Source organism: Gadus macrocephalus, chromosome 4 (genome assembly GCF_031168955.1).
Source record: "Gadus macrocephalus chromosome 4, ASM3116895v1".
Lineage (NCBI taxonomy): Eukaryota > Metazoa > Chordata > Actinopteri > Gadiformes > Gadidae > Gadus > Gadus macrocephalus.
In genome coordinates this window covers 8494315-8510421 of record NC_082385.1, presented here as the reverse complement: position 1 = coordinate 8510421, position 16107 = coordinate 8494315, and the positions used below count along the sequence as shown (strand labels likewise).

The window sequence follows — 16107 nt, the reverse complement described above, 5'->3', positions numbered from 1 at the left end:
TATTACCCTATTAGGATCCAGCAAGGCGTGCGTTCTAATCCACAGTATTGATAGTATAACAGTGTCCACAAAAAAAAAGAGTAAACAAAATCCTTCATAATATTCTGTCTATCTGTATGTGTATGTAATGTAACACTATAATCAGCGTATAATCTATTTTTGCTATTGGCTGGACAACAGCGCCCCCATGGGTTTGGCAGCGTGTGGTGCAGGTTTTGTAAAATGACAGAGGGTGAAAGTTGAAAGGTGACGTCGTTGTTATACGCCCATTGTAAACATGGCGGACACCGAGCCCCAGTCAGGTAGGGGAACGTACCAGTGGAATTGTTATTTGTTTCCTCTAGACATGCGGGTTAATATATAGTGCTTTGTATGAGGCTGAATAAAATACCCTTCGCTATTAGCTGCAGCAGAGGACCGATATTGTGACTGAACTATCTAACATTCACAGGAGATGGGTGATGCAATTTAAAATGTTAGCAGATCAGGAAAACTCCAGAATTGGCCGTTCTGCTTAATCAACTAAGTTAATTAGGTCTCACAAAGGCATACTAGGTGGTGCTTTAGGCATTAGCATTGTAGGTGTATTTAATAGGGTTATATAAATGCTAGCACCAATAAATTTGCAGTGGTGATGTTTTGGGTATTAACTCGACTCGTACCTGGAATAAATTAAAGACAAATCTATATTATTAATGTAGAACGTTACCCCCTACACCGCGACAGTGTCACATCATGCTCCATCTCACATTCTCCTAAACTACCACAATTTTTTGTTTGAATTATGTTCACATGTGAACCATCCCCTGACCTCCTTGGTATACAGTTGCTGCTCCATGATTAGGATTCATTGGTAGGGTTCTGAAGTTTATGGAAGCTGACGCTATCAAAACGAGTCTGCCTGAATTATATTACCATTGTAGGCCTAACAATTATATGAAACGTTCAATATTAGTGATACATTGGCCCCTTAGTTAGTGTACAATATCATTCAAGATAAATCTTTATTTAGTATACCTATAGTTTTATCTATAGATTTACAGTTGTTCTAGCATGTATTTAACTCATGTTTTAAGTTATGTTTTCATTTTTAGTACCAGAGTTATACTAGTTTACGAGTTTTACTGCTTATCCTGATCGATGTTTTTATTTGATTTTATTTAAAATTATTTTCTATCCTTGTGTTTGGTGTTTTACATAATGTATTTCATAATATATTGTTTTCACATAAAGTAGTAGATTGCTATCCCCTGTTTTTACTGGGTCAACGCTTATATCTTGCTATATATTAATCCCAAACAAATGAGGTTCTCCATGCATGTATATTAAATATTCATAATTAACATAATTCTTGTCATGTCCTCATGAAATATTTGCTTGCCTAATACTATACAAACAAACTGACCTAAGCTAAACTAAACTCAATGTTGCCAATACCATTGTTCAGGTTCCTCCACTGAGGATGACGCTGCGAACGCCCCAGCCACGTTCAGCTTCGTGGTGCCCAAGAAGGAGATCAGCATGGTCCCAGACATGGGGAAGTGGAGACGATCTCAAGTGGGTTCTTGCTGAAAACCAGGATATCTTGATTTTAATATATATTTTTCTGGCATTTTCTAAAAATGGGATGTAAAAAGGTTCGCCATATCCTCAGCCAGATGTTGAAAGATATCGCTTCTCTTATATCTATGTATCTGTTAGTCCATCAATTGACCTGCTTGTGACTGACATGGCACAAAACAGCTTTTTTTTTCTGGCTGGCTAATAATAGTAATAGTCTTTATTGTCCATATGTGGAGATTTTACTTCAGCTTCATAGGACTGTTAAAACACATCACAGTAAAACACATTAAAAACAGGTTGGTTGAATTAATCAACATCTGGCTTTATAGAAACATATGAATTATGTTGTGACGTAAACTGAATGTGGGAAAAATCGAACCTGTAAATTGTGTTTTTACTTATATTTTGCAATATGTTTGCTTACTATTTGATCACTCTTTTTGTTTGTGTCTCAATGAAGGCGTATGCTGACTACATGGGATTCATTTTGACACTGAATGAAGGTGTGAAAAGAAAGAAGCTCACTTGTGAATACAAAGTTTCAGAGGTACGGCTTAGGCAACATGAAAATGTTATCTTTCGGTCGCCTTCTGTCAAAAAAGGATTTTCTTAGCCACACAATTTTTGGGAAAATAATGATCTACAGGAAAGATACTTTAGATAAACATTATATTATAGTGTCTAATGTCATTTGATTTGAATCATGTGATTGTAATTAACAGTCTATCTTTTAACACTATTTTCTGCAAAAAAACGACTATAATGCAAACATTGAGTATATAATATTAAATTATTGAAACTAACTCTTTTTTGACTCTGTTGTTCTTGTTGTATTGAAGACGGTGGAGAAGTTGTTAGATCTTCTGGGCACCCTGGACCGATGGATAGACGAGACCCCTCCCGTGGATCAGCCTTCACGCTTCGGGAACAAGGCCTACAGGACCTGGTACAGCAAACTGGATCAGGTGGGCACACACACACACACACACACACACACACACACACACACACACACACACACACACACACACACACACACACACACACACACACACACACACACACACACACACACACACACACACACACACACACACACACACACACACACACACACACACACTACAGAGCAAAAACTCACTACACTTTGAATGTTACACTTTCACATTCCAACTCCAACATATAGATCCACATACAGTGTATTAGACGTGTGTGTGTGTGTGTGTGTATGTGTAGGAAGCAGAGGCCCTGGTTGCCACCGTGCTGCCAGAGAGCAGTGCTCCGGCAGCTCAGGAGATTGCAGTGTACCTGAAAGAGGCGGTTGGGAATGCCACCAGGATAGACTACGGCACAGGTAACGTCAGTGGTGGACCAAGTACTCAGACCACGTACTTGAGTCAAAGTTGAGGTACCTAGTGTAAAATATTACTCCAGTAAAAGTGGAAGTACTCCCTTGACGTCGACTTGAGTAAAAGTATAAAAGTACTTCACTTTAAATGTACTTAAGTATCAAAAGTAAAGGTAATTTGGTTTAATGTAATTCCAATGTCTTGCTATGTCCTTTATACACTAATTTAAGGTTAAAATAACCCCAACTAACACCACTCTAAATACAATGTTTTCTATTTGTGATATCTGGTACTGATATCATACGAAATTATCATAATTACATCTATGTATTACTTCAGATTGTTCGGCGAATTTTTGAAAGAGGAAAACGTATGCTTCTTAACCAGACAGAGAAGGCACTTAAAAATTAACAAGTCGTTCTTCCTTTCCACTACTTCAAATAGTTTGCTTAATTATGGCCACAGGGGCTACATTTTTATATCTGGCGCTTCCATTATTGTGTATTGGCAATAAACGTCAAAACGTGACAGCGAAATCCGAAGGCTAAACAGACATACGAGAACAGAAGGGAAGTTTGGAGAAACCCGCCCGAACTGCACGAATCACGATGTGTTCTGATTGGTACTCTTTCAGTGCATGCACAGTCATTTGGATCTGTCTCTTTATTGTCTATGGTCACGCACGCACGCACGCACACACGCAGGGGCAGACAGACAAACACACACACACACCCGCAAACACCTTTGCGCGCATGGGAAAAGCTCAGACAGACACAAACGTGCGCACAATCACATTCACACGCACAGGGGGCAGGCACGAACACACACACGCACACACACACACACACACACACACACACACACCGCATGCATTTCTTGGAAAGGAACGTTGAAATGAACAGGTTATTCAAATGGAGTGGAGTAAAAAGTGATTTTCCCCTACGAAATGTAGTTGAGTAAAAGTACAAAGTCTCACAATATAAGGATACAAAAGTAAAGTACAGATACGCTAAAAAGCTACTTAAGTACGGTAACGAATTACTTGTACTTCGTTACTGTCCACCACTGGGTAACGTGGATGCATATTTAGTGAGTGCGTATGTTTTTAAAGGAAACATGATCTAAAAGACGTATGAAAATCATAACATATCAGAGGGCTGTAGCCACTACACACCTACCAAAGTTATAGCCCAGAAAATGTGAAAGCCAAGCTGATTCATGCAAAGCCTCAGGGTTTTAGGCGTGTGGTCCACTGCGACGTAGCTTCGTTTTGCTGCACCGTTGCCATATTGTGAGAGTCTGGTAATTGGGCACTGCCTTGGCCGCGCTAGTGCACGGTAATTGGTCGCCCTCTAGGCTACGAAGCGAGTTAATAATCTGCCCTCATTAAATTCGGCGTGAAGGAAATCGATAGTGAAATTACATTGCATTTGCAATGGATTTGATGGAAGATAATTTACTGAATGCACACCTTGATAATGCTTAGTCACAAATAAAAGTAAACGATGGAGTTCTTTTGTCCATCACTTTAACAAAAGCTTATGTGGCCCTCAAGTTATGTGCTAAGATCTGTTTCGATGACGACCTTGCAAGTGCCCTTGAATATATTTTAGTAGTCCTCTATTTGTTCCAATAGGATTCTCAGAGATCCATTTGCGCATATTAAGTTTTTCCCCAACCCTGCACCATGCAGCTTCTCACTGCAGCCGTAACCTTTGTTCAAAGTCAGAGGGCGTTACTTTATGGGAGAGGAGCTGACACAAAGTGATGAATGAGTTTATTATAGTTATACATCATTTAAAATCCCTTTGAACCAACTTGGGATTCAGAAACACGTTTCCAGGGATGTGGTCCTAGTTCAGGCAATGGACCGGGCCTTTTCCTACATTGATTAAACTACTGTATCACAATCGTCAAATGATGATGGTGCAAGAGAACACACACAAACTCACTCTCAGTCCTGGGGCGATGGAGTCTATTCATTAAATGAAAAAGACCTTCACTAGTAGGCAACAATAACAAAGTGTAGTTGGGTAATGAAGAGAATATCAATAGTTATCTCTACGACCACATGTAGACACCCATGGATTAAAATGTTTCCCAGACTGAACATATTGACACGATAATTAAATTGGATCGATGTAACTAAGTTAATTAATGAAACAGGCTCAAATTGATCCAGTCCACTTTAATTGCTCGGACATTTCCCAAAAGCTGTACAGTACTTCTGTCAACCCTGATAAATTTGGCATGTTCTTCATATATCAAGGGCCTTGACTTCTCAATGTCTGCAGGTCATGAGGCTGCGTTCGCCGCCTTCCTTTGCTGCCTCTGCAAGGTGGGGGCCCTCCGGGTGGACGACCAGATGGCCATGGTCTTTAGAGTCTTCAACAGGTGATTCCACGTCAAAGTCGAGTATATTTTGTATTTCGGACGGCCCTTCGTCACAGTTAGTCCCAAAGGGTTTCACGGGCCACGCATTATGCAACACCCCCCGCGAGCCCACTTGGTTTATTAAATACACTTCCAAATAATCCATAGACATTTTTAATAGGGCTTATGGCAACGCTTGTCTGAATAATGCATGCAAACCTAAAACTCATTACGTGCGCCTAACCAATTTGCTTTCATTACCTTAGTGGGCTATAAACCAGGTCAATTTTAGACGCTAGTCATTATCATGCTAATGATTTGGTTGAATGGGATTGAATGTTTGACTAAAGGTTATGATCCTGTGTTTTATTGATCATGTGTTTTTTTAACCTGTGTGTTTACCGTGCACCAGATACCTGGAGGTGATGAGGAAGCTGCAGAAGACCTACCGTATGGAGCCGGCCGGGAGCCAGGGGGTGTGGGGTCTGGACGACTTCCAGTTCCTGCCCTTCATATGGGGCAGTGCCCAGCTAGTAGGTAGGAGCCAGTGTGGTAGTCCGGTCAAGAAGTCTGGAGGGCAAGGCTGGGTCCTCGGAGCCCCACACCGAGTCAAGCAGGTCACTTTAACAAGTGCTCGAGATTTACTCAGAAATTCCACTGCAATTTGCAATGATTTGAATGTGCTTTTTTTATTTTTTATTTGGAATTTGCTGGAATTCTGGTCCAATCACAAAGCAAACAATGCCCTATAACTCTGGTAACTGGAAATGTATGCAGCACATTCCTGACGTTCATTATCAAGGAACAAGATTTGTAAATAAAAGTGATGTTTCGTCTGGGGAATGTGCGTAGATTGGTCAAATAATAGGCCAGCACATTCTGATTTCATTGAAATTTGGTCAAAGTAGTGTGAATTGTTGCAATCTTGAATTCCTGGAGGGACAATAAGTTATCTGACATTATAAGGACAATAAGTTATCTGACATCCAAGTCGTCTGTGTTCAATACCGAATCAATTCTGGTAGGAGCTGCCTCCCCACTTTTCATATGAAATGGTTGATATGGTTGTCTAATGTGAGGTTGAAGGTTTCAATTCATATCTAGCAATAGCATCTATGCCATATATTCAAAACTAAGTCCTATTTATCAGCCTACTAACCGACCTTAATGACCTGACCTTAATATGAACATTGTTAATATTGGTTGCATTTACAATGCATTGGTTGCATTGTAATTGTGAGACGTCGATATTTATGGTCTAATAGCGACACATGGTGGTGGGCAAACGCTATTACACCCTGTCTCTTCTCTCCTCTCCTAGATCACCCAACACTGGAACCAAGGCACTTTATAGAAGACAAGGTGGTCAACGAACATTATCCCGACTACATGTTCCTGGAGTGCATTAAGTTCATCAACGAGGTTAGACCAGCCTACTGCCCACTTTGTCGAACACAGAAAATAAATGTATTATTGTTTTGCTAATTAATTGAGTGTCCGCTTTCAAAATCGGGTTGCCTCTGCTTGAGAATAAAATCTTCATTCAACCACTTAAACATTAGTTGCAGCGCTCAGAATTAAGGATGTAGCTTCTTCACTGGCAGGCACAATTCTAAGAAAGCAGAACATTCTTAGAATTTAATTTAATTTAATTTAACATTTCTTTCAATTAAAGTAGCATAACGATTATTATCCTTTTTCAAAAGAAATTATTCTGAGGGAAGGCAATGAGAGGCCAAGAGGTTGCTACATCATCACTTCCTGTCCAACTTCCTGTGATTGAAGATGGCTCTTCTTGGCCTCACTATTGAGTAGGGAAGAGTAAGCGTTCGCCTTGATTGGTACATCGCTCTGTTTACCTAAAGATTGTGGAAATGTTCGGAACAAAGGCCTCGAGTCGGTGTGCCTACTTTTGTCATGGTTTTACGAGCCCTACAGCTTGTCATTTGTATTATTAAACTTGATTTGCGTTCTGCATTATCCAGTGCAATGTAAACCAGTCCACCACGGCCACCAAGTCTCCGCCCATTCGTTGAGCTTGTGAGAACCATGGATGTGTTACAAAGCTGAATTCTGGATGTGCGTGTAAAGTATCAAGAGGGGATCTTTTGTATAGACTGAGTGGGCGTGTTCGCTGTGCCTGTGACCGATATCTGTTTAAATCAAGATACAAACGGTTGTAGAATCTAGATATTTTGTGTAAACGGGGCCAACGTCACTTTATATCAATGAACCGGGCATGCTTGTCAAAGGGCAGTAGAGTAAGGTTACTCGTGCAAACTACAGTGTTGGGATGCTCATCACAACAGATGCTTGGGCAGTTTCTTCTTATTCTTCAAAATGTTTGCATATTCGGAAAGAGGTTTACAGAATATTTATTGTGCAACTTTATAAGTCAAAGTGTGGTTGTGTGTCTGTGTGTGTGTGTTTGTGTGTGCGCACACGTGCTTTTTGTGCATGCGTGTCTGTGCGTTTGTTCTTTTGTGTGTGTGTGTGTGTGTGTGTGTGTGTGTGTGTGTGTGTGTGTGTGTGTGTGTGTGTGTGTGTGTGTGTGTGTGTGTGTGTGTGTGTGTGTGTGTGTGTGTGTGTGTGTGTGTGTGTGTTTCCCGAACTCGCATGAGTCATTTCCTTCTCCACATGTTTCTGTGAATCAGTCTCCTCCCCCCTCCCCCTCCCCCAAGGGGATTTTTGGGGTTGACCCCTCCCCCCAAGAGGCCCCTCCCCCAGCCCCAGCCTTCCTCCACACACACACACACACACACACACACACACACACACACACACACACACACACACACACACAGGGATGTGTTCTGCTGGGGGTGGAGTATGGAGCAGCTGCGGCGTTAATAAACACCCATGGTCTCAGGCCGGCCTCTCGTCCTGGGCCCGTAATTCCTCTTGGATGAAGCGTGGTGGGAAAGAAATAGTCTCTCTCCCATTAAAAACTAGTGAGTCATGGTGCCGGCTTTGTTTGAAGTCTGATATCATACCTGTAATAAAATGATAAACGTGTGGGTCTGAACCCAGCATGACTTCAGCAGAGAGCGAGCCGTGGTCTGTTGTGTGTTTGGGTGCAATTTGATACCATGCACTGCAGTAATCCCCTGTGTTGTTTGTGTATAAAGCGCCTAGGATACAAAATAAGTATTAGTCGTATTTATTAAGATACGGGAGGAATATTTGGATTTATTTATTTATATATTCAGTCCTAGTTTTATGCTTGTCAAGCTTGATCTTAAGAATGTATTGTAGTTGACTCTTTGGGTGCTTGTGCGCATTTTAAAAACTAGCTGAAATGATGCCTAATCTGTGTGTTCTTCCTGGAGTCCTGGCAACGGAATTTAAAGTTTTTTAGTTTTAGCTTAGACATCGTCCTCAACATGCTCATTGTGTCTGCCCAAGCATTGAAATGTTTCTAAGAATTTTTAAGAATGTAATAAAAAAACGGTTTGTTGTGTTGACATGCTTTGTAACCCGGTTGTTTCTCCTCCTCAGATGAAGACGGGTCCGTTCGCAGAGCACTCCAATCAGCTGTGGAACATCAGCGCTGTCCCCAACTGGGCCAAGGTCAACCAGGGCCTGATCAGAATGTATAAAGCTGAGGTAGGGAAGCACACAGCACACATCGCCCTCATAGGCCTTGTGTCTTTTTCCCTTCAGAGGTTCTAGTGTAAGGACCCCAGTGAGCTGATCTGTGGTCTCTACCACATAACCTGTACCGGATTATGTTAGAGGTTCTAGTGTAGTGACCACCGTGCGCTGATCTGAGTGCACAGTCACACAGCTGGGACCTGAAGTAGTGCTTGGGACATGCTAGCGGTCATGTAATGTGCGCAGGAGCTGCACATGAGCCACTTCACCCGGTGAGGGCTGCGTTGTTTTTGTCCCCCGTTTTGCTTGGGAAATTGCAGTCGTATTTTTAGTGGTTATTCGTAACTGTTTACAACTACGTCCTATGACGAAATTATTACCAGTTTGTATGTTCTATTTAATTTAAAGATTACCAAGGAAGCACTAAGAATGACCTTGACTTGGACAGGGTGTTAAGTGTTTTATTCATTATTGCATTTATAGTAAAAAAATATATATACTATTGACACATGTTATAATTTTTATAAGGTACGTGAGGCTATAAAAATGGAATATAACGCAAAATGTAGAATCAGGCTATTTTAATCTTTGGGGACCCCTACTGGGGACCGACGGTCCAACAGAGTACACATATTGCATTATATGACCCCACACATTAAAAATAAGAGTAGTCTTTTAGATGAAGATAAATAACTGTAAAGTCCACATAAAAACCAACTACTCTGTCTATTGAATGGAGATATGAATGGCTAATTTATAGATGGTCTTCTGCCTGTGTCTTATCCTTTTAACAAAAAAGGGTAAATCCTAAATATAAAGATAGTCAATGTTTCTAATGGGTTGGAAAGTCATTTATACAGACTTTAGTATGTACCCTCCCAGGCAACATGTAACAATTCTGGTAGTCAGGAGTGAGAGTTATTTTTATTTGCTCTTAGCTTATGCAACATAGTATTTAGACAATAGATGTTACTCTTTAAAATGTGCATGAATATATATATAAATAGTGTAAGAATGGTTTCATTAAGAAGTATGGAAAGTACCTAGTCAACCTACTAAAGAGAGGAGTGTGTGTGTGTGTGTGTGTGTGTGTGTGTGTGTGTGTGTGTGTGTGTGTGTGTGTGTGTGTGTGTGTGTGTGTGTGTGTGTGTGTGTGTGTGTGTGTGTGTGTGTGTGTGTGTTAGAGCTGCCTTGTCCCACCCCCTTCTCCCCGCCCCCATGCCCACTTCCTGTGTTTTTTCTTTTTCTTTCGCGAGCAGCAGCCTGTGAGTCTTCCCAGAGAGCTGTGGGGCCAAGCAGTCTACATCCACCCCCACCCTTTCCTCCACATCCTCCCTCCCTCCCTCCCCCCCTCGATCCCTCCCCTCCCTCCCTCCCCCCCCCCCGCCTGCAGCAGCCATCAGCAGGCTTGCATTCCTCTCTCCCTCTCTTGGCCCCACACCGGGACCGGGCTCTTGCACTCTCTTCCAGCCAATGGATGTTTGCTCCGAGCTGCTCTTTCCCCTCGCTGCTCCTTCTCTGTAGGAACATGACTTTGTCTCTCATGACTTTCAGAAAGACATAGACTTTCTTTTAATCTGAATTGGAAAAGTGTGAGTTTGGTTATAGAGAAATGGAAATGGTTGTGGTTTATCATTGGAGTCTCTCTTCCACAAAGCATTCACTGAATATATGATGGTCAAATTAACGAGGATGGTTGAAATGACGATGCTGGCAGATCGAACTCAGGATTGTGTGATATGTGGCAGACTTGTCTCAAATGATGTTCCACAAAAGAAATCAGTCTCATGGTGGTTGTTGGTGCTGAAAGCTTGCTATGTTTGAAAACTCTGGTTGTAACATCGGGACATATTTCCCCATAAATACCCAAATTATCAGAGATGATTTGGTGTCTGTACGGGTGGGGGGGGGGGGTCTTTAGTCTGTATGGCCGAGACATGTACTGATGCATTTTACTCTTTACTGAAGATCCTAATCACACAATAGATCTGGTAATGACTTATTCATCAGAATGTGCCACCACACAATACATGAACAAATAACCAAATGTGTGGAGAAAAACACAACAGGTGTAATCCAACACACATATGAGTAGTAATGGCACGTTGGCCCCCAGGACTTTCTAAATAGTTTGCTTTTCCAGTGTGTGGACCAAGGCAAAATTGGTGACTAAAATATTGGCCCCAAAATGTTGCATTCTGAGGCAGTTAGTCCAGTTACTGCTCGTCTCTAGTTTAATAATCCGGGAACCACAGTATTTTTTTTCTTTTTAAATGTTCTCAAACGAAATGCAGCCAACGTAGAGGGGATACTACAGATATGCACCAGAAAAACAAGTGTTGCGGGTAATTCCAGCCGGTGAGATACCATCACAACATTGCAGAAAAGCAAGAAGAGTATTTTCTCACGGAAACTTGCAGATTGGTGCACAATTCTTGAAGAATATTTTCTAACAAGTTTATCTGAAGTAGTAAGTCTACGGTGTACAAATGCTTCATTTCAGAAAATGAGTCTGGGTTGGGGCAAAACCATGTATTTAGCCGTGATGGAACATTGTTTTAGAATCAGAGCCAACAGCCCTAGCTTCGTCTGTCTTAATAGGTCCTGTCAACTTCCATTAGTAAGAACCTTTTTATTTGAATGAAATCCAAAACGACACATCAGATGTTTTAAGACAGCTAGTCAACGCAAAGTCGGACATGTTTCATTTGCACATTTTCCCGTTTCAAATGTTCCTACAAACCGTGATTAGCACAGTTGTTCCTGGTAGGAACCAGCGAGGGGTGCATCTAGAATCCCCCCCCCCAGCCACACGAATGGTGAAGAGATTGAGGCCCCGTCCACACGAAGCCGAAACGGGCGAAACCGTTACGGTTTCGATCTATCCGGTTTCGAAGTATCTCCGTAAAGACGAAGCCAAGCGAAACCGGATAGATCTGTAGAAACGCTGTAGTAAACATTCCAGGCCCATAAGGGGCGCTGCTTCTGGTACACATCTAGAAGAAGAAGAGGAGAGCATGCGCATAAAGGCTGCCCCCCGAACCACTAACAACACAAACAAACAGCTCTTCTACGATGGCGAACTAGATTCTCAATAAATTATGGCTTAGCAACCCAACAAGGGACATGATATGCTGCAGAACGATTACAAGCTTGTAGTCCGCCATCATCTTTTTTGTTGTGATTTCTGAGACTCCGCGGGCTTAAGAGCCATTGGCTAGGAGGTCGAGGGGTGGGGCGATGATGTCATGGTTTGCGGTTTCAGTCGGTTTCAGGCGTCCACACAAAACCAAAACGAAACCGGATAGATTTGAAACCACCTCCGAGGGTGGTTTCAGAAGTTTGTAGTTTCGGTCAGCGGATTCGCCGGCTTCGTGTGGACGGAAGGCCGAACCGTACAAGACCTTTGCGGTTTCGCCATGAAATCGGCTTCGTGTGGACGGGGCCTGAGGATATGAAAGAAAGTGACATGCCCAGTCCATACACACACGCTGTGCACTTGTTTAGTCTAAATCGTATTCATTATCCTTGATTCCATGATGGTTTAGCGGCACAACAACCACAATCCAGCCCTCATCACAATCTGTAAACCGTATCTTTGTATTCTCTGTAAGGACCGAATTGTTTTCCTTTATTCAATCCATCCCCGTGGTCACTGTGTTCCAATTTACCTCCATTTCTCTGTCTCTCTGTCTCTACGTCATGATGGCTATAGTGCTTGGAGAAGTTCCCAGTGATCCAGCACTTCAAATTCGGTAGCCTTTTGTCCGTCCAGCCGGTGAAGCCTTGATGGAGCAGAGGCGGGCCGCGGACATTACAGCCAGACCAAAAGGACCATCACTCTCAAGAGGACTGTTCTCCCCCCCATCCATTCTGCATCCCAACGCGACCTAGAACCCCGCACAACGCGTCGCACACCCACCGCTGTAAGCCGTCGGTCCTCCCACAATGCAATGCTGGGCACCGGTCTTTATTTCCGTGTGTGTGTGTGTTAAGCACACACGCACGCATAGACAAGCTCAGTCGCTCAGAATCACGATTTGCTGTGCGTGATTTTTTTCTTCACGATGCATAAGCGAGCGTACGATGCGATGTTGACAGGGGGATCGCTTCCTTTTAAAGTGAGAAGAAGGTGTTTATGGACTTTGTTTGACATCATTCTAGCTTCCCTGTGGTGTCTTTATGTTTTTTTTGGGGGGTTTCCCGATCCCATTGTTTTCTATCATGATTCTCTGTGTCTCATTGATGTTTGCTCGGGATGGGTTTCTTGATGCAAAGCAATGTCTGCCATTACAAGTATTGATTTGAGTGGGGAAATACATTAAGTTATAAATGAAGAATTTGCACACAATGGTCTTAAGTAAACAAAAAACACGCAAAGGAATCTATTCCTTCATTCAACACATTTGCCATGCAACTGCTGGCAGAGAAGAGACATTGAAAAAGTGGTTTTAAATCCGTTGAAACAAAACCAAAATAACAACCAATTAGACTTTTAACAAGTCTTTACCAAAATGTTATCTCAAAATAGCTTATTTGGTCGGTCGACATGGACTTCAGTGACACTGTATTTATAACGTTGGTGTTTTAAACAAAATGGCTTCATCTTTCCTCTCCCTCTCTGTCTATTTTGATTTAGTTTGAAATACATTTGTTTTATTTTTATTTTTCATTTTACAAATAAAAAAGGAGAATATTATTGCAAGCATTTCTAGTGGTCATTTATCAGACAAATAATCCTTGAGTAAAACAGATGATTGCTTTTTAGAATTGTGATGCCTTTAAATCTGCTTAGCGATTTATCGTCATAAATGTAATCTTTTAAATCTCATCTTTCGTGAGATTTAATACTAGTACACTCCGATTGCATTGTCTTCTAGTCAACATGTTTATACATAGTGTTGTTATTTTTTATATGAAAATTATTTTTATATTGTTCAAGTTTCACATTTTCACATTTTCTTCTTAAACAATAGTGAACGTAACTCTTTGTCAATGGATCCCAATGAATTGTCTGAGCGATCCCTCCATTATGCCTTCTGTCTGTAGCACTCCACCATAGGGGCTTTAAACGTTGCCTTGGAAACAGCCAACAAGCACATACTTCCATGTAATAATACAGCTATATGGGTCCTGACTGTTTATCTTTTTTAACCTTCATTGTTGTTCCGTAGCTAACGTCTATAATTAACTACAGCTATGGACTGTTATCTTAACTTTGAACTCGCGCTCCGAAACTTTTTCACTGCAGCCAGTGAAAAATGAGAATTCATTAATTGCCCTTCACGGGCGCAAATGAAAAACAAATCTAAATCTCTGGATTGGTCGAGTTATATGGACCTCTTGATTGGACCTCACTAATAACTTAGGTCTTTACAAGTGCGAGGGAGGCCTGCATCACAGTGCAGGTTCATATATTTGAAGTAGAAGTTACAGTCCCTCCACACCTTGCCTATTTATCTGCATTAACTTGATATCAGGTTGAGTTTGTTATTAAGAGGAGAGGCAGAGAATTTGAAAAAATCCCTGACAATATAATAGTTGTTTTAGATCCCCTAACTTGAATGTGATGAAGTGATGAGGTTGGATGTTGGGCTAATTCTTCTTTAGACAAAGAGCTCACCACTACAATTATATATACTCATTTTGGGTTTTTCTCTCCCTCTCTCACGCTTCAATCTCTCTCACATCCACACCCACACACTCTCTCTCTCCCTCTCATCAATCCAATTCAATGTGCTTTATTGGCATGGCAGAAGTACAGGGAACTGCCAGTCCATGCGTAAGGCTGCCACTCATATACCGACTGTAGGTCAGGATATTTGTGAATGAAACATAATTTCACTATGTTTAATGCCATTTCCTTGTCAGGAAGTATGAGCTTTATGTTGGTCTGGAAAAGGTTGTCGTTAATCATTCAGCAGTATGACGGAACAGTGAAAAAGCCATTCGATTTCAACAGATGTAATACATGATTTGTTTGGGGTCTCCTCCAGATTCCTGTTGAGGTTTTATTCTAAGGAGAACATACTGCCGACCCCGCCTGCATTCTTGCTGGCCCCGCCCCCCATCCCTCCACCCAACCCCATCCCACCCCTCTGCACATGTGACCGAGCTGAAGGAGGCCCCCTTCAGCCTCCCAGGTACACCTCTGCACAACCCCACAGCAGACAGTCACAGCTCCTGTCCACTTCACAGTGCCCCCCTATGTGAGGTTACACGTATGTATGACTGTGTTGAGATGACAAATAGACTGACATAGCTCCTCGAAAACATTACGACGCATTAGGCATCTCACAATAAACACATTTAATGGAGTAACTTTTACTGCTAATGTGCGGTGTGTATTCTATGTATAGACTGTGGGCAAGCAGGGGAGACATGAGAGAAATGCAGTAGAGGAATTCACCCTGAGGCTGCGGGCAAAATCATGTGCTTTTTATAAGGGGAGGGAGTTTAACCACCATAAGACTAGAGGCTATTTATTTCTATATTCTCTAGGTATCTGTGCTCATCTGCACATCCCTGTGATCGGCGATGTGATAACGAGCACAATGATGGGATTCCCTTTGTCAATCTTCATGTTCCTAGGCCTGCTCTTAAATGATGGGAATATTGTGGCCGACTAGGCCTCGATATTTGTTTTAACAGGAAATAAAGTCTTAATCACAAAAATAAGGCTTCACATCAAAAAGCTGATGCTTAATAAATGCACAGAAACCGTAAAGGGCCTGCATCAATGACCAAATTATATATTTATTTATTTGTTACCTATTATTTTTCGGGGTGGGAGTTGGGTTTACACCATTACATTCACCCAAAAGTAGGCTACAATACATTTTCACTAAATATAAACATAATAATGTGTAGACCAGGTAGCTTTAGTAAAGAAAAAATAAGATATAGACCTAGTAGCCGGTCTGGTTTACATAACCTTCCGTGTTGTAAGTGTCATTCTCTCTTTATCCACGTGGCGGAGCTCGCTCTGCATTATTTAACGAGAAATAAACCGCAACATTTTTCCCCCCAATAGTCAACAAGAATTAAAACGTGTAGACTAGCCTCTTAGTCTACGACTCCCCTTGGTTTCGATGACGTTATAGTGCCTTAATGCAAAATATAACTCACAAAATAGACTGCGAACGCGTCTAAACAGCCAATATAGAAAACGCAGACACCCTTCCCACCCAAAGCAGTTTACAACAACAACAAGACGATGTACCGCCAC

At 41.7% G+C, this 16107-nt stretch overlaps 1 protein-coding gene across 1 annotated transcript; it reads left to right on the top strand.

The window, feature by feature from the left end:
• The first annotated feature begins 101 nt into the window (after positions 1-101).
• Positions 102-13587, top strand: ptpa (protein phosphatase 2 phosphatase activator). Its single transcript, XM_060049958.1, has 10 exons — positions 102-302; positions 1448-1557; positions 2024-2110; positions 2403-2528; positions 2800-2917; positions 5207-5306; positions 5698-5822; positions 6607-6707; positions 8784-8891; positions 12595-13587. The coding sequence occupies exons 1-10, from the start codon at positions 278-280 to the stop codon at positions 12667-12669; spliced, it is 975 nt and encodes a 324-aa protein (XP_059905941.1). The 5' UTR covers positions 102-277; the 3' UTR covers positions 12670-13587.
• Positions 13588-16107: the final 2520 nt, after the last annotated feature.

Bases quoted from the DNA above. Each gene is read 5' to 3' on its own strand.
- ptpa (XM_060049958.1), top strand. From the start codon at position 278: ATGGCGGACACCGAGCCCCAGTCAG. The intron at 2,111-2,402 runs GTACGGCTTAGG...GTTGTATTGAAG, and splicing joins GTGAATACAAAGTTTCAGAG to ACGGTGGAGAAGTTGTTAGA. The intron at 2,529-2,799 runs GTGGGCACACAC...GTGTATGTGTAG, and splicing joins GGTACAGCAAACTGGATCAG to GAAGCAGAGGCCCTGGTTGC.